This window comes from Lagopus muta, chromosome 8 (genome assembly GCF_023343835.1).
Source record: "Lagopus muta isolate bLagMut1 chromosome 8, bLagMut1 primary, whole genome shotgun sequence".
Lineage (NCBI taxonomy): Eukaryota > Metazoa > Chordata > Aves > Galliformes > Phasianidae > Lagopus > Lagopus muta.
In genome coordinates, this window is record NC_064440.1 from 5,750,986 (window position 1) to 5,774,867 (window position 23,882).

Here is a 23,882-nt window from a genome sequence, read left to right on the forward strand (position 1 = left end):
ATGATGTTCAAGTTCAGTCTACGTTAATAAAAGCTTCACAAGATTTAGAATCCTTGGACAGAACAGCAAACACTAAAAATAGCATAGTCTCATAACAGGTTTTATACATTGGTTTTCTGATGTTCACAGAATTACAGATACCTGAGTGACATGCCACTTGACACACTTACCAAGTGTTTCCTGTCACACTCATCTAGATGAAAGAGTCTGAGAGTGAAAGAATATTACAAAGAACTTGAAAGATTGCAAAACTTTCTTCCTCCAAATACAAGTCAATAACTCAGATAAATCTGGTATACAAAAATGTAGCTTATTTATTCAATGACGTGCAAGAAGAATACTACCAAAAATGTTTTTTCGTGTCAGTGGTAAAAAGAAAACCTGTTTTCCTTTTTTCCTCCACCTGGTCATTCCACAATCTCTTTGGTGAACATGAAAAGCTGTTTTTCCCTCATCATCTATGTTTAAAGTATGGAATTCCTCCTTAAGGTTTAACAAATATGCTAGGCCTTCATTTGGGGCATGGCAGAGGTTTCTTAGTTAGGAGACCTTTTCACATAGAAAGATATGGAATCTTATCGATGTGTTTCTGGAAGTAATACCTGAGTGAAAGTTTTCCATCTTCAGTACCTTTATACTGAAATTTTATAAGAATAGAAATACATCAGTAGACTTGAGTTTTTGACTAACTGGATACATGGAAACTCCATAAAACATGGACTCATTTCTAAATATACATATTGTAATAAAAGTAGTAGTGGATGGAAAGACTAAACCACTGAAAAATAGGAAAGATAGCCTGGGGGGAATAAGAGAGCTTTAAGCAATATGTATAAACACATCACAGATGGTACCTGCCTCCAACTACAATTCAGTATATATTATCCAGTAATGCTGCTGGAGATACCACCAGACAAAATCTTCTTTTACATATGACACTGTGTCATGTCCAAGTTCTTATTGGAAGTAACAAGAAGAATAACAACTGTGATGGATGATAATATCCTATTAGACTCGCTTGTTTGATTTCTGAATGATCCCTTTAAGGACATTCAGGAGATGATGAAAGGAAAATACTGCATTTTTAATGGAAGCGGTTAGACTCTGTATTTGCCTACGCAAAGGCAAATCGACTTCTCAAGCCTCTCCCCATCACTAAAAAACAATAAAATATGTACAGTAAAATATGAGGTCTTCTCATGATGAATAAAAATTTACTATCAGTTCAGATTTTTAGAAAAGAAGCAAGAAAAATCATCATTCCTTATTTGGACAAAGAACAAAAACTGACCAGCTAGCAAATGAGACACACTGAGTATCAGATAGGGAAAAACAGCGACAAAGGTTTTCTGTCTTTCCTTTTAAATGTGGCTATACTGACAGTTGATAGGATTCTCACTTCCTAAGGACTATTGCAAATCACCACCACAATTGCCTTGGCATGGCAGGAATAATTTACACTTCATAGAATTGCTGTGCAAGTTTGCTTTTTCAGTGACCTAATAGAAAAAAAAAAGACATACTTCTTTCTCAAACAGTAAAGGTTAGAACTGTACAAACAAGGAAGAGATATCTTAGAGTCTTCTTTCCACTAAGGGGAGGGCTTGCCATTTTTAAGTTGTACTGAACCTTAAACAAAGCAAAAACTGGCAAGTGATCACATGCTAGATACAGGGTACAAATTCTGTTATGAATGATGTTGGATAAGGGTTTCTATGACCTGCTCCAGCCTTCTAGGGTAATTCACAATACTAACAAAGAACAGAGAAGCATGGCTGAAGTCGGGTAAAGCTTACTGCCTACCAGTGTGCCACACACTAGTAGCATGGACTAGAGAAGTTGCAAGAAGGATAAAGATGGTCAAGAAATGTTACACACCTGTCATCAACAACACTTATCTTACTTTGAAAGTGATAGACATCATATACTTGAGTAGAACAACAGAAATTTTTGCGTTGGCAGACAAGGTGGTACCAGACGTTTGGAAGAGGTATAGCAGCAACTATGCATGGACTGGACAGAGATTAAAAGAGGTCTGATTTTCTATAATCTCAGAGCCTGTGCAGGATGCTAGGATACAACTGGGCACCCAGGAAACATTTGCTTTGGCTTTGTAAGTAAATAAATCTAAGATATGATGTTGTGTTCTTATTATCTTTGTATCTCTGCTCAAAAGCATATTCTGCAAGAGCACTACATACAGTAAATAAAACAGCCTTAGATGAATTATTCATCGTGCATCTGTATCTACTCATTATTCTTCTAAAAGGAAAATAACTCGCTTCCAAGATCCAAAAATTGTCTGTCTGCTCAGAAGTTGTGACAATATTATTTTTGCTTTCCCCTTCAAAACACAAGAAAGTCTGTGTATCAACTTGAAACACAGGCTGAAGCCATATCCAGAATAGAGTGTGACATCTTTGTTTTTATACTCTCACCCAGAACAAAAACCACAGACAAATGTGTTCAGCTACAGAGGGCAGGTTACCTGATACACAAGAAAGAAAGAAAAGTGAAGTCCAAAGAAAACTAGCACAAAAAAATTTAGCTTCTCCATCCTTCAGACCTCACCCACACAAGTACACCTACAGAACAAGCAGCAGTTCACTCCTAGAAGGCTTTGGCTCCAGGCAGACCCCTTGAGGACTAAGCTCTCCTGCTCTCACCCTGATGCCAAGAAACACCTCCCTCAGTAAGAACAGACAGATACAAGGGAGGCACCAGCTAGACAAGCTTTCTGATGACTGTGCAGTAAGGATTTATTTTTTCTTCTTTTACTCAGATCTACTTGTGACAGACATTTCAGAATAACTCTACACACATACCTTCCTTCATTCGGTGCATTTCGGCTTCTACAGTGATCTGGACACAATAAACCTCACGGGTTTGTATGCCACCTCCACAAAGCACTGCATGTTTACGATGTCGAGGGCTCTGCTGGTCAAAGAGAGACACTTGGCAAGCTTTCCATTCAGAAGTCCTCCAGGAAAACCTTTGGGAAAAAGAGAGACCAAGTAAAATAAGAATGATTTTAGAAAAAACTATGGGTGAGGAGGTGCTAGTTCACTACTTGGCAAAATACAATTGGTTTAATATTTATGGTAGCACTCCCGTGTTCAAAACAGGGAATGTTCTGAAACATTCTGAAAGTTAAATATATGAAGGTTAAGTATTTGTTATTAGCCTGTAGTACTCATGTAAACTTTTCACATAGCACTGATCTCAGAAGTGTTCACAAACACTAAATCATTCTGACAACACCTTTGAGCAGGATGCAAAAAAGGAACGGAGATTAAGAGGTTCGATTAAGTGTGAAAATGAGTTTTCAAACATGTGGCTCCAACCACTATACCACCTTTCTCAACCAAGAGCTGAACACGTCATTCTAAAATGCACTTAACAGGTAAAGCCCTATGTATGTCAATGAAGCTCCAAGCACCTAGCAGCTTTTCTGTAAGTGACAGCTTTGCAATGGCCTAGGGTACTATCAATTTCTCCAAAGGATTGCCTGTGGTAATTCAGTTCTATTGCTTTCTTTTCCAGAAGTTGTGATACGCAGCAAGGTCTGTTTTCATTCTGTATTCAGTTCACACCTAAAGAGTATAAATGGTTCTCAAGAAAGGATAACATTCTTGGGCACAGGTATGTGAATGCTGTATTGACAATCAGCATTATTAATTATCAGCCTAAATGCCAAGAAGAACTTATTAAAATCACAGGGGAAGTAGCATGGGGAACAACAGAAAGCAAAAACTATTTCTCATCATGTCCAAAAACAGAGCACTTTTCTAATGCAGCAGCTTTCACAGAGGAAGATCATTTTAATTAACAGATCACAGTATCGGTGTGGTAAGGTAAGTAAGAGCTCAAAGTTTTCCTTCCACTTTCTGAATCTTAGCCAATATTATTCCTGTGATCAAACTGTTTACACTTCTGCTGCTTCATTCCTTTGCCCCTCTGTATCTCACAGTTCTCTTTTTCCATACAAACTTCACTGTTCCAAAATATGTAAAATAATTTCCTTCTTTTAGCTTCAAGCCAAATACTCTCCTCCTATGGCAGATGTACACTTGTTAAAAACTCTGTGCACTTGCCTGCTAACTGATCGCTGCCAGCTCAGCACAATGGGGCGTCTCTGTTCCATCTTGTAGTCTTTGTATTCTGTACTGCAAATATCCATTCCCTGACTACAGCTATGGCAAGGACAAGAGCATCTCAAAACTACGTGAAAAATAATGACATTATTTTGCCTGAGCACATACCAATATTCTCACAACATGTTGCATTGCAAATTTGGGCATAAGAATTACTTTTAGCCCCAGAGCACTTACAAATTTTGTAAGATACTAATGGAAAACGTTTGTGAACACTGCCACTTACTTTCAATTTACAGGTACTTTTCAGATGAGCTGTCAGGCTCTCTTAATTAATATTCAGTATCGTGTGCAAATTTGGATACGTTCACAGGGTTTAGTGACAGCAGAGGAAACAAAACAGAATACCTTTTTCACACAACCAATATGAAATAACTGAACTCTTGCAACATATGAAGCACAGCCATGGATTTTTGTTATAGTGCTCCGCTTGTGGAATTCCTAACTGCATTTTTTTGGGCATGCAGTGTTAAATGCTAACTTTTTGTTATAATAAAGACGAGCACTATTTTTCACCAAGCACTGGGCACAGAAAAATTCCTCCTCCACAGCACCTCAGGACATTGTGCTGCTCAGGTCTGTATTTCACAACCAGAAGCCTAAATATAGAACACGCATCTTTTCTGAGCTATGGCAATACTTGTTATAGGGTAGTGTTTCTTAAAATAATCATTGACTAAAGAAAAGCTCATTATTAATATGTGGGCTTAGGGAGTCAGCTGTGAATTCTGGATCTTACAGACTCATTTCCAAAGGTGCAAGCACCTGCTTCCCCTATTCAGAGCAAGCAGTGGGACTTAACACCTACGAAAATTAGGCCATCAATGATTAAAATTATGCAAAATAACTAAATCTGAGCTCAGAGATAATTAAACCTCATCAGCTTCTGAATCTAAAAAAAAATCCCTGTAGATATCTACACAGAGTAACCAAATCTCTGCTGCACCGCAGAGCAGTATTTAATGAGCAGCCGTCAGGTGCAACTGCCAGCACTGGTTCTTCTGCAAGCAGCTTAAAGCCTAAATCCTTATCAGCCCATCTTGCTTTCTCCCAGCTGGGCATGCCCTAAGCTGTCTGGAGCTTTCTGGTAACAAATCCTGACCCCAAGCATTAGCTGTTTAAAAGGTACATGTTTTCACAGCCATTAACAAGTCAACTACACTAGAAACATATCTGACATATTGTTATCCCACTGAGTGCAAAACCTGTCTCTACAGAAGGAAGCAGTGCTCTTGGACAGCTTCTGATGGACTCTTTGCCAGGTTTTATGCAGCTGACACTTGCTATCAATTTGCCCACCTATGGGCTGTTCTAGAGACAAGGAGAATTAGCACTGCTGAAAGAAAAAATGACTGCATAATCTCCATTCAAATTTAATCAGAAGCTTGTTAATAGCAGTTAATAGCAATTGACAAAGAGCAGAGATCACTGAGATTTCTTACAGGGAAACACTTGGGCTTCCTCTTTTGAATCTTAACCTTTGGATAGTACTTGCAGGTTACTAGCAGTACCCACTGTAGTGTTACCATGTGACTGATTTCTCCAAAACATGACACCCAAGCCCACAGTTACATTGTTAGAGCAGACCTGATCAAAGGTGCACTGTATCAGAACTAGGTTCAGGGGATAACACCATTCCACTACTTTGTTCACTGTCTCTGTAAGAGCACAACAAACCACAAAGTGAAAGGGATGCATTTGAATCAACAAGACAGGTCAGCTTCAATGCATTTGTGTGATTCCTATGCCAAAACCTGTGAGTGGTGACAAAAATGGTAATAGATTTAACACCAACTCCTTTCAACATCTAGTTAGATGATTGGATGAAAACCCAGTATAACTGTAGTCCTACCTGTGACCCTAAGCCTCTTAAAATGGCTAATAACAAAGATTTGTATTTGTTTTTGACTTTCCAATAGGCTTGTTCCATTTTTATTTTTTTTATAACAGTGTTTCATTTACAGGAGGTCTGATTACTTCCAAAGACTGACATTCACCACCGCCAATGGTTGGAGTGCTGGTAGAGAACACCTAAAATGGGAACCTCCAGAATCCACATGCAGTTGTGTCAGTTTGCTTAAGAAAATGGGCAAGCAGGAGCTGCCTGGGGTATCTAGGAAGAGACTGGGCTGATAAAGTCAAGATTTTCACATCATAAGCAGTGCTTGCTAACCAGTCAGCTGGGGAAACAGAAGAGGTGTTTCTTTGCTTGTCTGCTATGATCAAAGCAAAGTGAGCTCTCGCACTGCAACAGTCAGCATCAGCCACAGGAGAAATGCCCAACCTGGGGCTGGAGAACTACAGCTGCATCACAGCTTGTTCCGGATCAGAGGGGAGGCAACAAGGCTGTCCAGACAAACCAAGGGCAGCTCGGGGTGCCAGAGACCAGGGAAGTTCAAAGGGCTGGAGAGTGGTGCTGCCTCCAATCCCAACGTGCAATCCCAGCAGCATACCAGCTGAGTTCTGAGAGCTTCCGTTCACGTCTTCCCACTTCACACTAATACCTTGCCTTTAATTAAGGCACATAATGAGCCCTACAACGTGATAGCATCACACCCATATCTCAGCAGTAATCTCAAGCCTTTTGTAAAAATCAGGTCTTAAAATTTTCCCATTTTCCATCATTTAAGTTCCGAAAAGCTTTGAATTTCCAACAAAAAGAGAGGTTTTTTTTATTTTTTTCTCTAAATCCCTGTCTTGTAACATAGCAACCACACCAAAACGAAAGATTGAAAGACATAATAATAATTCTGGAAAATCTATCTATTCCCACTGAAGATGTAAGCTACACATCAAGGATACAAGTGATATAAAACATTGTTTTAAAACTGATGACTCAGTGACAGCTATGTAACAAACAACTGCTCAATGTCTTCTCGATTTATAGTAACCTCTTGGTCTCTGCAGTCTCTAGGACTTATCCTCTTAGTGCTGAAACGAGTTTTATACCTATACATGCCTGTTCTCTTTAATTGAACTACCCCAAATTTATATGACAATAAAGGAGGTAGGATCACCTCGTATGTGTTTAAGCTTTCTAAGCCCTTAATCTAATCCTTTTAGAATAAATAACCAAAAGTAAAACAAAGTACAAAGCTCAGGAGCCCTACCGGCACTTAAAATGCTTTATTTTCTTGTATTTAAACTATTGATTAAAGAGGTTATAGTAAACTTCAGCCTTAAAATTAAAAGGCCTCCCCATTAAAAGTGAATTTAATACCAGTATCGCATACCTGCGATGAGACCTTTAACCTGCTGCCTTGCCATGGATGGGAACATAACTTCACCCACTTTCCTCTGCTGAAAAGAAAGCTGTAGGTACGACCTCCTGAACTGCTGCTTTTCCACGTGGGTGGATGTGGAGGATGAAGATGTGGGACATAGTCTGAGAAGCACACATTCATTCAGTCAAAAGGTGACTGCTGACCTTCCAGTGAAAAATAGCCACTAGAGGAAAATGCCTCTTTCTCTTAAACAGAGACGTGCTTTTTCTGGCCAGTGTTCTCACCCACTGTCTTCGGCTTGACTGGAGCATGATTGGGAAAATCCTTACCAAGAAAACAAAATTTAAAGAAAAGGATACTTCCAGTCACCAATTCTCAAACTCTGAAACCAAATTACTGCAGAATGTAATGTGGACAAACAATACCCTATGCCAGTGCTGATGCTTAAATAACAGATTTTAAAATGATTGATTTCATAGCATAAAGCTGTGAGCCCCAGAGCCTTGCAACTGGTATACCCACAGCATGTACCACAATGTAGCAGCTTCTCATTCCTGCTTGTTTCTGAGGTACTGAATGGACAAATCAAAGTCTACTAACCAGAGAGCAATCATAAAATTCTCTGTAACGTTGCTTAGTGAAAGAAGGTCAATCCATCACTTGCATTTTGAGATACTACATCCCTAGAAATAAATATTAACTAAATACCAGAGATTTTCTTGCTATGTTTTCTGGCTAAGAGGTTCTATTAACCTCTAAGTCCCATGTTACTGTTCCAGGCCAGCTTATTAGACAGTTTATCCTATTTCACAGAGATACTCTACTGTAAAGGTTGCCTGAAGGACTGAAGATGTGCAGGTGTGGCAGAATGAGGAATGTTTATGAGTTCATATTCTCATGAAAACCATGGCATGGCAGCAATACACTGAAAGAACAACAAGTTTCCTTCTGTATCACAGGAAGCACCACAAGAAAGTTATCAGCATTATGCAGATCCTCACATTTCGGTCTCTCTTGGCTCTACATCAAGACCTTACAATCTGCACTTTAATATAGTGCAGTATCAAAAAACACAAATGCTGAGAAACAAGGGGCAGACATGTTCTGCTCACTCCTGATCTGCTACCAGCTGGCATACCCCAATCAGGTGTCACCTGCACGCACACTCCTATACAAAATCAGCGAGACAATGTGTTAATCTATTGTCTTTGAAATTGGTGTGCATCTGGGCAGGAGCAAAAATCACTCTTCAAAAGCCTTTTCATAGGATGTAATCAAGCAATGGAATTTTTTTTTATATATACTTCCTCTCGTTCACTAGCAGGGTGCATTAAAATGTTCAGCATTTGATTTGAATGAATTCAACAATATAGTGACACTTTCACAGGTTACACTTTCCTAGGAAATGTCTCTTGCAAAAGCGTTATCAAAGCTTTTGGCAGTACTTGGCAAAGCACCAGAAATTCACGACTTGATCACTGATTAGTCCTAATAAACAGAGTTATTCACAGGGAGATCTGTCTACATGTGTACAAAATCTTAATCTTGAAGCATTTTACAGTCAATCTCAGAACGCAAAATTAAGCTATATTTTATTTTCTTTGCAAAGCAAACAATTTCCCCTCCAGGCTAGCCTGGCTAAGTGCTATGGCACAGATCTGCACACCAGAAAGGTGAGTTCCTTACCTTCTGTCAGAACAAAGAGGGCCATAAACCAAGCAAAAACTTGGGGACTGTGAGGTTTTCCAGTTTAAAAATATCCAGATGGAATCTGAGACTCGCTCTTTACCAAGCTGCTATCTCTGAACAGTTCCCATTTTCCTTATGGAGGACTGGGATTTTGCATGGGGAGATAAAGGGGAATCATTAAATCTTATGTAAAATTTGTGGCTGCAAGCCCAATAAAAGTACAGCCATGGAGACCTGCCCAGCCTCTGTACAGCTGAGGAAATTCTCCAAACCAGCAATACGTAGAAAAGCACTTTCAGCGAACAAGAGTATCTGCTCTCAGTTTTTAAAATATGAAAATATAAGCTGTAGTGAGTATAACTGCAATTTATTTCTATATGCAAGTGTAATCATTGTAATAGCAATAACGATAATGGAAACAATTACAAGAACATTAGCAGTAAATAAGGCAAACCATCGTTAACAATCATCAAATCAATGATCTCTCAAGCACAGATAGAAAGTATGATGTGCGACCCTGTCCATACACACACACAAACACAGAGCAAGGAAGCATAAGATCACACCAGAAGTTCAGAAAACGTGGTTTAAAGCTCAGGTACCTGGGGCAAGGCTTCAGCTCTCTCCCTCCCGTGCTGCAGGCTTCCTTCTCCTCCAGCTCCGGACAGAGCTTCCCACTTCCCATGGCCACGCTCCGCACGCTACGGTGCCGGCTCCGAAAGCCCGGGGTGAGATCTCCCCAGCTGCAGGTCTGTGAGCAGGAGCTCCACGCTGACCACTCAGATGTTTCACAGTCTTTATCGATGACACAGGTCTTGGAGGTCAAAGGTGCAGCATCTTGTATACAAAGGCTGAGATAAGAACAAAGTGAAACAGCTGAGGAGGTTATGCTTACAAGATCTTAACATTTTTTCAGCCCAAACCCCCAATTATTTTATCTACATTACCATATGACAAGAAGATGGTTTCCAACTAAAAGAAAGGAGATCAAGAGCACATATAAGGAAAAGGTTTTTTATGATAAAGGATAGTGAGGCAGTGCAATAGGTTGATCAGAGATGTTGTGGATGCCCTGACCCTGGAGACATTCCAAGTCAGACTGGATGGGTCTCTGAGCACCTGCTCAAGCTGCAGACATCCATATTCAGCAAGTAGGACTAGATGAACTTCAAAGCACCCAACTTGAACAGTCCTATGATGCTAAGAAATCACAGTCACTAAAGGGTGAAACAGAAGACTTGCATCAACGCCAGTACAGTGAATATAAGAGGAGCTGCAAGGCACACACTGCATTTCCAGAGAGTTGTGAGTGCAAATGTTGAGCCACTTGCAAATAATACACCTAATTTATTTCAAGTTGGAAAAGATGTAAATGATGCTGTGCTTTTAGATTTCACACTTTAACCATGACTGAAAAGAAAAGGCAAGCCCAGGAGAAGAGCTGCTATTGGTAAATGCCTCCATCAGCCTGCAAACACTGCTAGCTGGCCAGCATCCGTCCATCCCAGTGTCAGTACGTCCTGCTGAGCAGCTCTGCTCTTTTATGAAAGTAATTAGGCTCTCATTAACATGAAATATTCCGGTTCTACGAGGCTGTTACCAAGCAAATGCTGTTAAACAAGGTCAGAAGGTTTTCAAACCTGACAAAGCACAGGAGACTCTGGCACGCTGCAACTGTGCATGTGTTTTTGCACTCATATACATTACTTAACCATTTTGATTATTATTAGGACATAATCCTCATTCATTTTGTAACACATCAAGAAAGGATCAATGCAATGGAAAAATAAAAGGAGAGCTGACAATTGTAGATGTCCGAGTCTGCTCTGTCCTGCCTGACCACACAGAGTGCAGCTGCTTCTGATTCACCTCCACCTCACAGCAGCTAGAGATAATCCACCAGGTCACAAGGATGGGGTGGGGGGGGAAATCTCTGCTGTGTCTGAGACATCAGGTAACTGGCATCAACAGAGCTGGAAAGCATACACCAAAAAATGACAGACTTACAAATCAGCAAATACATCACTGGAGCATCACAAATGGTCGATCAGATAGGGGGAAAAAAGGAGGGGAAAAAACAATGAAACCCACCAAAAAAAAGTCACCAGAAAAAAAAAGAACTAAGAATTCCTAATTTCTGCCTAGCATTATAAGCATGATGCAAACCGCTCCCCAAAATTAAGACCATACATGAACTCAGTGTGAACTCTTTAAATTTGTCTCCTCCAGTTGCTCACAGTCAGGCTTTTACCAACTGTAAGGAGCAAATACATGTACACTTAAAAGGTGTGAAATCCAGAGCTGCTGCCAAGGAACCAGTTATTACCTCACTTAATATTACTTATAACACAGTTTGACTAGGCTAACTTTCTCCACAGAAAATACTCTGGGCAATCATTTCAGGATTGCACGGCAATCTCATAGGGGGAGCGGAGAAGATAACGGGCATCCATTCGCCTCTCTTCCAATTTAGAAACTGGTCCATTTTTCACAAAAGTCAATAGGAGTATTGCCACTTACTCGTGATCAGGCTTGACTAGCTTGACTACATCCTGAATTACTAGCACAATACAGCATTTAGTGACTTAAATTTACAGGTTTTTTTGTTTGAATTACAACACTTTTTTGTCTCACTTTTATCACGTACAATAATAGTCTCACAGGTGCCAGCAGGATGAATCTGTTTAACAGCTGCATGAAGCAGGAACAGCCTCTGATGCAGCCAAAAAATTCTTCTCATTTATATCCAAAAAAGATTTCTTATGCTTCTACTACATGCCAAACACAACCAAGGCAAAGCTGTACCTGGTGCAAAACATCAATACTATTGAATGGAGGACAGAAAAGAAATAATAATTGTATCTGAACTTGTGCTGGTCCAGTGATTTGGAGACTTGGCTGGAACATTAGGTTAGGAAGAGTCACACCAACTGTTCCCTTATTTCCTTCTCAGTACTTTTTGAACACAGTAATCAGGTGAGCCACCAGCACCACAATGGTAACAGGGAACACAAATTCCTGCTTCTAAGTAGATAAAATACTGGCAAATAGAAGTCATCCTATGTGGTTATACCAGAAAACTAGAGCCTATCAAAGAACACGGCAAGGAGGACAAGCAAACTCACATTCTGAAGAGTAACTGATATTCTGCATTCAGATACCAGTAGGAAAATCCAAATTCATTTTTGGGGTAGCACCACTGTAAATCAGATATTTAAGTCTGAATTGATCTTTGCTGAAAAACCAAAGAAAATGAAACCTTTAAAAATCTGCTTTAGGGTATTCTTCAAAATTAACGTTGCTAATTGCTGATACTGCTATCCCCAACTCTTAGCAAGGCAAGAGCTACCACATCTGTCCAATGGATTCTAGCAGATGATGACAAGTAGGCTGCAAAAGACATCTCTGCCCAGCAATCATCCTTGCTATTTGCAAGGCTTTCAGGTATGGGAAGACTGAACAGCTCATTCTTTCCCTGAAAATCCCTCCACTGCTCCTGCTATAAACGGCTAATAAGAGAACTTTGTTGACCTTAAGATGAACAAGATGTGGAGCCGGCAATTTCCTCCCTTCTGCTGGGGAAGATGTTTTTGAAAGAGAATTGCACACAACTCCCTAACAGAAAGTGAATCTAATTAACTCATCCCCACTCATTCAGAGCCTCAAAGCCAAATTAACTGTGACACCAAGCAACACAAATGCAAACGTAAAAACACACTCTGTTCTTCTGCATGAAATTCAGACACATTCTTTCATGTCACCAATGTACTCAGAACAATCTGATACAGAGAACACTCAAGATGTGTGAGACATCCGTTGATCTCAGCCCACAAACCTCAGTATCCAAAACTAGCAGGGAAGGAAGGAAGTCCTGAGGATGGGAGATGTTTTGTGAGCCCAGTTTTTAAACTAACTTTCCATAGATTAATGTATTAAGGTTAGAGTTTACCAGAGTAAATCTGGTAATGGTAACACTATAACGTGCTTACACATTGATGCTTTCTGTGTTACAGAGCTGGACTGCTGAAGGGAAAACTGCAGGAATTGTTTTGCAATGCATGTTAAGCCAAGTTATTTGTGACAGTGTTTCCAAAACATTATTCTGGTTGAAAGGCTAAAAGCAGTCACCATTTGGTTTTTTAGTGTGCTTGTAGTAAAAACAAAGTCAACAAGATTATTCTTTTTAAATACCCCTGGAATGAAGAATCTCCTCTATTCACATTAGCTCAGGGATTCATTTCCAAGCCTGAGCACCAAGGCTCAGTCCGTACATGTGCTGGGAAGGATGTGAATGCACACCTCCTCCCCCAGAACAGTCACAGCCATCGCATGTAGGTGTATTGCAGCACAGCATTACCTCCTCTCAGCTGTAAAATGTTGTACTCATCTACAGAAAGTAGAAGCCTGCAGAAAGTACAAATAATTTTCCTGAGAAATGTACAGCAGCACAGCGGTTAAGTGCAATCCACTAGGAAATGGATCGTGTGAATTCAAATTACAGAGGCAAACAAAAGAACTGGGTACTGCTCAACCACATCCTTGATGGACACCTTAATTCCTTGACTGAATTCAACCTGAATTTTCACTTACAAAGGCAAAGTAAACAGGATCCCAATCCAATTGTGTTGTATCATCATCATCTTATACGCTGCATGAAGAGTTTAAGAAACACATATCTGAAAAAGATGTCTAATCCAGATGAAGGGGAAAGGGAAGGGCCGTTTTGCTCCCAGCTTTAACTTCTTATACTTACTGGGAACGCCAAATGTACTTAGTGAGAACATCCATCAGGTCAGAAGAAACAAGACAAATGTATTTAGGATTTCAACGTGTAGTTACAGTTGCTCATTTATCTAAATGCAATCTAGCTTCTAATCCAAACATGGGGAACAGAAATAAAAGTTCTTTTGTGTCACTACTCAGGAGGTTTTCACAACTATGACAAAACAGAAAACCAAAAGCAGCAGAAGTTTAAAGTGCATATCTCCTGTAACTTTTTCTGAGATTATCTTAAAGGCATGGGAGTGTTTACATTTGACTTTATTACAGGATATGAAATTGAAAGCTAATTTTTTTTTTTTTAACCTGATTTTTAATCTCAGCTCCCACCTGTGGGTTCAGTGGAAAACCAAGGGCTCCTGTTTTCTGGATTCAAACACACAACTTGAGAGTAACAGAAAAACTGAAAGCAAATGTCAGGCACACTTCCTGCTGCTGCTACTTATCTCACAAGAGAAAGGACAACGCATTTGCTCCTCTCATTAATCACAGACTTGTTAATGAAGAAGACAAACCAAGTTTTCTGCCAGTAACCTCACACCCCTAAGATGTGAACGCATTCAATCATTCAGTCTTTAAAAAATAATGTGCACCTATTCCATTAAAATCCTGACCACCATTCCAGCACAGCCCCTCCATGCGCACACACAAGGACACACATCGGCACAGCTGGCTGACACACAGCTCTGAGATTAGAAACCAGTCAGTTTATCAACTTTGATAATAAATTAAGCATCAGACACCACTTGTGAACACCACAGAGCCATCTCTGCCGCCGCTGCATTATAGATTTGGAAAGGGGCTGACCATACATTTGCTCTTTGATGCGTAATGGTGTTCAAGTGACCACACATGTCATATGCCATTTTTCTTAGTTAGTGGCAGAAGGAATCAGTGGCGGTGATAAAATCCCAGCATGGCAGCATAATTAAGCAGCTTAGAGACCTGGTGAAGCATTTCTAGGGATATTTCTCTCTTCCCTTACTACCCCAGAAATTTAATTTGTAACTCTCATTGGGACTTACTCAACAGTGTTATTCTAAATAGGAAATCTCAGCCAGGAAAATGAAAAAGCACAAATAAAGCAATTCTTCCCCAGTTCTACAGCAGACATTTGGCTGTCTGCCAAGCTCTTCTTCAGGGTTATGCAAATGCATTTACTCTTCTTTACCAGTAGCCAAAATATCATCACTCTTGTGAAGCGACATCTGCAAGATCGGGTCCATTCTTCAGGAGAATGGCAGCAAATACGCTGCACAATGAAACTAGGAAGGCATTAACACAGTTGTTTTAAGGGAGCTGTTGTTAGGGATGCTTGGTATCAGTGACATTCAAGCCTTGGAATTAAACACAGATTGGATTTTATGCCAGATTTCAGGTTTAGGTATCAGGTTTCCAAGTTTAAGCTATATAGTTACAATTAATATTATTATTAATTTTTTATTTATTTTTGAAAGAGAACTATGCAAACTACGGATGTTCCTCTTGCATGCAGACCTAGTAAGAGTAAGTCACAGGCTACTCTCATCTCTGCATTATACCTGAGACACAGACTCAGCAGAAAAACTCTGCTAGGAGGCAGCTAGTGGAACCACATGTTCCCAAACAGGGGGCTAGATCACCTGAAAAAAAGAAACAAAGAAAAACAAAAGAACCCCCAAAATCAGAAAAGATGAGGGAAGTAGACAGCTTGACCCCAGGTAGAAACAACAGAACTAAACCATCTGTGACCTTCTGTGCGATCATCCAGAAATTCAATGGATTACACAGTAGTGAAGCGAAGAGCAAAGTATGAACAGTGGCTTCCAATCCCCATTCCTACAGCAAAAGTGCCACTGAGATTGTGAGGGAAGAGAAAGAAAATCTTTAAACAAGCCAGGATTCCCCATCCAGAGCCTCTGACAAAGAATGAGACATAATGGCCAGAAAAGCAGCTACCACATGGCACATACATAAACCTGCTGCAGGTCCCACAGTGACATAAATCACAAGTAACTCCATTAAAGTCAAGCAGCTACACGAGTATAAAATCTGTGTATTTAGAATCAGCATACATTTAGAGACAAGTAATGAAGTCAAGATCTTAGAAACTGCTACAACAGTTCACAAATCTTGACATTCTTCCAAGCGATAAAAAATATTTACCTTCCTACAGATGTAATGGGAGGAGGTAAGAAAATGGCTAGAATGTTTATTTTCACCTCAGTACATGTGCAAAATAACTACCGACATTAGCAGGGGTAGAGCATCGGACAGAAAATAACCCCTTATCTCTCCAATTTGAAACCGCGCAGGCATAGATAATGACAATAGCTGATTTCTGCAAAATTCAGGAGCAGCATTTTTCACAGAATCACAGAGTAATTGAGGTTCAAAAGGACCTCTGGAGTAACCCCTCCCTCAGTCTGCTGGCAATGCCCTTCCTAATGCACCCTAGGATACCACTGTGCACAAGGGCGCACTGCTGTTTCATAGGCAACATGGTGTCCAACAGGTCTTCTCCCTGATCCTTCTGCCCAGAGCTGCTTCCCAGCACATCAACCCCAAGTCCATATCGATGCCTGAGGTTAATCCTCCACACGTGCAGGACCCTGCACTTGTCCTTGTTGAAGTCAAGACATTCCTTTCTCTCCTCCTTCACAGAGGTCATTGATTTTTCAACAACTCCTAATAATGGTGGAAAAAATGGGCAGGTGAAGTTCTTCAAAAATCTGGCTTCTGACTTTCTCAGAATTTAATCAATTCCTCAGTAATCTATAGCTCCTGGCATCCGCTCAAATTCAATCTGAAGTCAAATGGCAGAGCTCAGATTGTTTGAATTTAAATGCGAGGAATGCAGAGAATAAATCCTTCCATTATTTGCTGTACATTATTGTAACCTTCACATCTGAATTACAGAAAAGCGACCTGCACAGACCAAGGGAAATTGTTAAATAAAGCACGTGAGGATAGAAATCAACAACTGCTGTCAAAGAAATACATGCAAGTCACAGATCTTATACTGGCACCAGAAACATCGCAAACATGAAGGCTCCTCATAAGCAGAAGACAACCATAGCTTTGCTCACTGATCTATCTGGCCAAGAAATATCTTCTAGCAAATTCACAGGGCCAAACTCGTCACGCTTAAACTTCTTGTTTTATTCAGTGTTGATCTGTAGGAACGAAGGAGTTGAAGTTAAGCTTCTCCAGCCAAGTACATGCAGTAGGTGATTGAGAGTGGAACCCTTCCATGCTCAGCACCTCCCAGTAAGAGGTGATATACACATACCTCCATTTCCTTGAGGTTTCCACAAAACAAAACCAGAAGAGAAATATTAAAAACATAAAATGAATTAAACAGCCACAAGCCATACAAGTATGCAAAATATTCAGCTGCTAGCTTCACAAGCAGGGAATTAAATCAAAAAGCAGCCTGTAAAGAAAACGCATAAAAATTTGCATTTAAAACTCGAGAAGGTGAGTGCATTAGGCTGTGCAAAGTGGCGACTCGTGAAAGAAAGGAAATAAAAGCAGAGATGTGGAAGCACCCTTACCTCAGCACGGCGTGCCTGCCGTCGCTCCGCACGCAGCTGACCGTCCTGGTCTGGTAGCCCACCTGCGCCATGTGGGGATGGTGCTGTGCCTTGTGGCTTTCCAGCCACGACGCGCTCAGTTCTCCAGAGTCCTCCCCCAAATCCAACGAGGCTTCCTCACGGCGGGGCAGCCTGCACTCGCCCCAAGGTCCCACCTTGAGGCTGTAGGTGTGCTCCTCCTCGCCCAGGGGACAGGCGGCAGCAGCACAGGTCTGCGATTCTGTCAGGTTGGGGCACGGGGCACCCCCATAGAGAGGAGGAGCAATGACGGCACGGGTCCGGTGCCGCAAGCTAGTGCTGCAACCCCCGCCACACTGGGACCAGGAGGAGAAGTCTGTGACAATGCAGTCCCGCGGGCACGGCACCAGGCAGGCCTGCTCCAGGGGTGGCTGCGGTGCCAGGTGCTCACAGATCTCAGCGGCCACCACACTCCTGTCCAGCTTCTGAAGGCAGCGGGCGCTGCGGCGCTGCAGACCGTGCTGCGCCATCACGCAGGGTCCAGCCTCACCGCCGGGCACGCAGGGTCCCCATCCCGAAACCTCCCACTCAAACAGCTCCAAGTGCCAGTCGCAGACCTTGAAGCACCGCCGCTGGCTTTCGGGCTTCTCTTGCTGGTCGCAGTTGGCGTGGTGGGACGTCCAGCCCTCGGTGTGGGTGCACCAGACAGCCCGGCTTCGTGTGCCCCCTGAACCGCAGTCACCCACACATCGGCCCCAGTGACCTGCAAAAGAGGGATGTGGCAAAATCACATTCCAACTCCCATTAAGCAACTATCAGCTCATCTCTAAAACCAAGTGAATGCCACTTGGTCTTTAAGGTCCCCTCCAATCCAAGCCATTCTATGGAATGTCTCCAAAGGCCCTCATGTCACTCCTCTTTCCCACGTATCCATATGGGTCCAATATTTGGTTCCTGAAACCTGGAAAAAGATGCCACTTCCCATTGGCCCCACAATGTCTCAAATTAAAGGCAAACCAGACATGCTTCTGCAACAGGGAAATGCACCCAAAGCCTGAGGAAATATGAATATTTAATTCTGCTTGTACAAATGCATATAAAAACGATCATAAAGGAACAATAATCTAATAGGAGGAGAAAGTCAAGTTAGATAAGGCGAAAACATTCTTAATAGGACAATTAGTCTGTGGAATAAACTGCTCTGGGAAGCAGCTGAATTATTGTCTGCGGTGATAAAGTGGTGCAGATAAATACAACAGGGATAAGAGTATGCTCTTATAAGGACCTGAAAATGTAGGAAGTGAAGTTACGTGATGGTGCACAGTGGGTCCTGCAGGGTGCTGATTTGTGAACAGAGCCCCATACAGCAAAACAGGTCCCTCACCTTCTGCATTAGTCAGGGAATTACCTGGAGCAAGGTGTCTCCATTTGCAGTACGTGACACTACAGGTGGGGCTTTAGCTGGTCATTTGGCAAGAGAAATGGAATCAAAATTAAACCCAGCAATCCCATTTTTAGTTCCAGAGCACATGAACATACATATATAACTATACGAATGTTATTTAAAGATTTCTAAGTGAATGTAAATGAGACAAGGCTAAGCAGAAAGATTTTTCTCTAAAAATATTATTCCACAAAATCCACCAAGTCCACAAAACAATCTAAGGGCTGTAAAGTACAAAATTGCTTTTAGAACGAGAAGAAAAGGTAGCGGAAAGCACTAAGGCCAAATCTTAGCATATTAAAAGGATTTTGATGATCATGTCTCAAGAGAGTCTCATCTCAATCCTAAGTTTAAAAACTTTCCAGAACAACTTAACAGAACCATTTCACTTGGTAAGAAAACTACATATGTAATCTGTGCTTGAAAGTACACGGCAATAACCCTGCCTTTTGTATTTTTCTCAAGGCAGAAAATGAACTTAAAACAAATAGGTCAATTTATATCAAGAAATGCTACTCTGGTTAAGTTTTCCAAAATTGATTTTAAAACTATCGTAATCAGTTATAAGCTTACACTAAGAAAACAAGAACATAAGATCCAAAACAGCCCCCATAATGGCTGCAATTATAATCCTATGTATTTCATCCAGCTGACGATGTTCCTGAAAGTAAACCTGTTGTTCTTCCTATATGGGTAGAGTAGTGACTCTCCTAGAGCCAAGGCCGTGATATTGTGCAAATGCATAAATAAACAATGTCCTTTCCATCATCAATAAGAGGTGAAGTAAACAGTTAGGATATAGCTAGTTTCTTCCACTACACATCCCAAGCATCTGCACAGGAAAATTGGGGAAGATCAGTGACCTAAATACAGACTTGAAGAGTCCCACTGAGCTATCACTGCTGATCTTCCTCTGGCATCCCCATTCCCAAGCTCATACACAGTGATCAGATCAGTGCAGCAGCTCTTCTGAGCTCCTCAGAGCCGCCTCTCCTCAACAGCAGGGAGCTTTGGGAGCACATGTGGAGTGCAGACTGTCCAGGCAGGTGGGCAGTGATGCCACCACCTTCCTTTTCACCATTTCTTGCCAGCATCTCACTGCCCAAAGGCTGCACTTACAAAGCAGAGACCCAGGAGTCGTCTCTTTCATGGCTGCTCTCCCTTCCTCATCCTCCAGGCTATGACTGCAACCCTACCCTTAGTCTGTCACCTCCTCCTGTGGTCAACAGGCAGCAGGCAAGAAGGGTTTTCAGAGTCACCAGGATCTAGACAGCTGCAGCTTTTGATGTATCCAGTCTTCAGGCTACGTGAAAAATCTTTGCCCCTTTTATACCTCCTCTATTTCACACCAAAAGATATCATTGCAAGATGAGGACACGACTTGAATGGGAAAACACAGCAGCAAACTACACTGTACTTCACAAACTGCACTATATGAATTAACGTTAGTTATAGTTGTGACTTTCTATATAATTAAATGAATTAAATGGGCTTAAAAACCTGAAGATTAAAAAAAAAAAAAAAAAAAAAAAAAAAAAAGGAATTTTATGTTTAGTTCAATTACATGAAGTGGCCTTTTTTAAAAGCTCATTCTTGACATGTCACCTTCATTTAAAAGGCTATTCCAATAAAATATCAACACAATTCAAAAACAGACATTGGATTATGAATATGCTGCATCTTACAAAAAAATAATAGCTGAAATTCAACACTAATTGGTTTTGATTAATAGAGGAAAGTAACCACTGCAAAGACGAGGCAACACAATGCAACTGCATCATGAGCTTATTTCAGTCCTTACTTTTCTGAAGCAGTTTAACAACGGCAATTTCATTTTTTGGAATTTTCTGTACAGACAAAGATTATTTTTTCAGCACTTCATTTTTAAAGCAAAAATTCATAACCAATTTTGTTTCACTTCAGCTTAGTGCATAACTGTTTTGTTGGTTTTTTTTTTTTTTGTCATGGATTGCTTGGAACACACTACACCAATTTAGGATTTACTACTTAATTCTTAGGACAGGAAGACTTTAAATTCATACTTTATACATCAAGGTACCACTAAAATCCCTGTAGAATAATAAAAGGCCACTGTTAAGAAGAGGATTAGCCAAATTCAGCTCACCAAACCTACCGCTGCTCTTTGACTACTCTGTAGAACTCATCTCTTCAGTACTTCATGAACCACTCTATTTAATAGCTGCAGATTTACCAGCTCTGACATTAACAAGACGACAGAGATGCAGCCGAAGCCTTGGAAAGAATTGGCCGTTATTTAATGTCAGATGTGAATTTAGAGTGAAAAATTACAAATAAAAGAAAGGACTCACAAGCAATTGCACTATCATTAGACAAATCACAATTTGCGATTACTCCCTGGCAAATACACTAAAAACGTAGCCTATTAGGCCACTCTTCGCATACCAAAAGAAAGAAAGAAAAAAATAAGGGTGGCAAATCAGATGCAAATCTGCTATGATAGAATTTTTCACTTCCAATGATCACTTCAGGACACAGTAGTTAAACTTATCCACAATGTTTCACTTCTTCGTCAAATGTCCTGTTCAGTAGCTTATCTGAGGAGAGGGATACAAATACTTTCCAGACAACAGCCTGCTTTTTACTTAGCATTTGACTATTTTTTTTTTAGAGCAGGTATGTAAACTTGCACCTTCCTTAAAATAAATGAGTCAATTAAAAGAAGCATCTCAGCAGAACGTGAACAATGGTATGAACAATATTTTATTGAACACCCACTAGAACTTCACGCATCAAAATGTAGAACTTTTAAAAGATGCATTACAGCTCCCAGCTGGGAGGACACCGATGTTAAATCAGAGGGCTAAATAAAATCTATTTCATGCTGATCAGTCTATGAAAGTACACAGAGATAAAGATAAAATAGATGAACACTGTCTCATGCCTCCACTGAAACAGAAAGTGTCCTAGATGGACACTTCAGGAGCAAAGATCTCTGAATTCAAGCAAGAGAAGTTGAAAACTGAAACAAAGATGTCTGAGATGCAGCAGTTTCCAGAAGGCAGGAGAATCCATAGAAAGGGACCACAGGCACCCACTTGCAGTAAGAAAAAAGTAGATGGTCAGTGACATGTGTGACCAATGACTATGTTCTATGAATGCCATCTCAGGGAAGCTACGTGGAATTTATGCCCCTGAAGCCAGTTCTTAAGACTATAATCAAGCTCTTCTGCTAACAATTTACCAAAGTCCCTTTGAAGCAAAAGCTGGCATCAAACTGGATGGTCCTGGAAGTACACCGGAGGGTTTAACAAGATGACAAGCACTTTGGCACACTGGTCACATAGGTTCCATGGAGCTTCCCAAGACCTCCAGACCTGAGGTGCCTGGTGTAAATTCCATCCTGGCCCTGCTCTGAGCAGGAGGTTCAACCAGATGACTGTGCACACTGTTCGTTCCAACCTGGAATCTAGTAACATTCCACAAAGAAGTATCCAATAAAATCAGTGATTGTTCAACAGGACTTACTACAATGCCAAAAAAAAAAATGTTTTTCAGTTAAAAAAAAAAAAAAAGCCACAAATCCCTTAGTCTGAAGAGTAAACTGAAGAGCAAGTCTACCAAATCACTATTGATAAAAATTAGAAGTCACACAATGAAGTAGACATCTCACCATCTCTTACAAGACATCTATGGCACTATGGGGTGAAAGCAATTCATAAATTCAGCCTAATAAAGAAAACCTACACCTTGTTCTGTTTGCCACCTTCAAGAAGCATCCCTAATCCAGTTAGAAGCAAGCAATATAGCACTGCAAACGAGTGTTTATTTGATATAGCAGGCACTGATTTGCTTTTCCTGCCTGCTAGAGCCACCTACAATTATGCAATAATTATGTTTGAATGGGTACAGTGACATCTGCTCTTTGACACAGAGGTCACAAAAGCGTAAGGCAAGCAGGCTATTCAGTCAATAATTACGTATTACAGACAGAATGAAACACCATTAAATATCAAATCTCAAATAGATAACCCAATAAGAGTTGCTTAACAAGTATGTTATTGCTTAGTAAGGACTGCTACAATAATTATGCTCTGTTTAATATGACATTTAGCTTAATTGCAACCATTTCACCATCTGAGAATTCATTCAATAAGCATCTTCTACAATTATTCTGTCCCTGTAGCTCTGCACTAATTTGCAAATTTAAGATTAGATTAGCAATCAGTTAAATAGAATACTGGGTTAGCAATTTCTTTCAAATGCATTATAGACACATTCCAAGTTGCATCTGATATATAAAAGATTGAAACAACTCTGACAAAAACGAATGGGCTATCGTTGGCATAGTCCTCCACATCTTTTGTTTACTTTTTTACCCCAGCTTTTACTTCAAGTATCAAATTTAAAAGCAGTACTTAAAGACAATCTAATAAGTCTTAGTGTAGACAAAGAGCCCCCCCCCCCCCCAAATCAAAACAGAATTATGATGTCATTAATGCCTGGCTGAGGAATAACTCCACCAGATGTGATCACAACCCTCAGTAGATCACTGCAGTGTACGCTTTAATTGAACACTTCTGCATGAAATGTAATAGAGCTACTCAGGATGTAATTCTAGCATCCCTCCGCCAGATCACGTGTACAAGAAGTAGAAAACTGCAACGCATTTTGTGACTCTGAGAAGGAAAAAAAAAAAAAAAAAAAAAAAAACCAGACCATCTGAGCTTTATTTCTAAAAGCATTGAAACCAAAATTTTTAAATGGGTTTATGTGAATTTTCAGATTTTTTATGAGATATATGTAATTTTTAATGAGACTTAGACGCATGTTTGTTTTTTTATGGATCAAACTGTTGAAGATTATATGAACTACCACATACTTACCAATAAATTCCTTCTGGGTATGATACAAAGACATTTGATAAAAAGCCACAAAAAATATTCCTAATCATTTGAACAAGTGTCTTACTAACTGAGCTGATGGACACATAACACATATCCTGTGCTCTGTGTCAGTGCATTCAGTCCAACTGCATCCTTCCTCGCATGAAGACAAGACTGAAATCTCAAATATCAGC

General features: G+C 40.4%; 1 protein-coding gene across 18 annotated transcripts in view; it reads right to left on the reverse strand.

Annotated features, from left to right (window-relative positions):
• THSD7B (thrombospondin type 1 domain containing 7B) overlaps positions 1–23,882 on the reverse strand; it is a 292,293-nt gene that overhangs the window by 177,206 nt on the left and 91,205 nt on the right. For all 18 annotated transcript variants that reach the window (XM_048953272.1, XM_048953264.1, XM_048953266.1 and 15 more), the window contains 3 exons: positions 17,383–18,142; positions 9,670–9,918; positions 2,826–2,992 (listed from right to left, as the gene is read on the reverse strand). In XM_048953272.1, the coding sequence (XP_048809229.1) occupies positions 2,826–2,992; positions 9,670–9,918; positions 17,383–18,142 (1,176 nt within the window). The remainder of the gene's footprint in view (positions 1–2,825; positions 2,993–9,669; positions 9,919–17,382; positions 18,143–23,882) is intronic.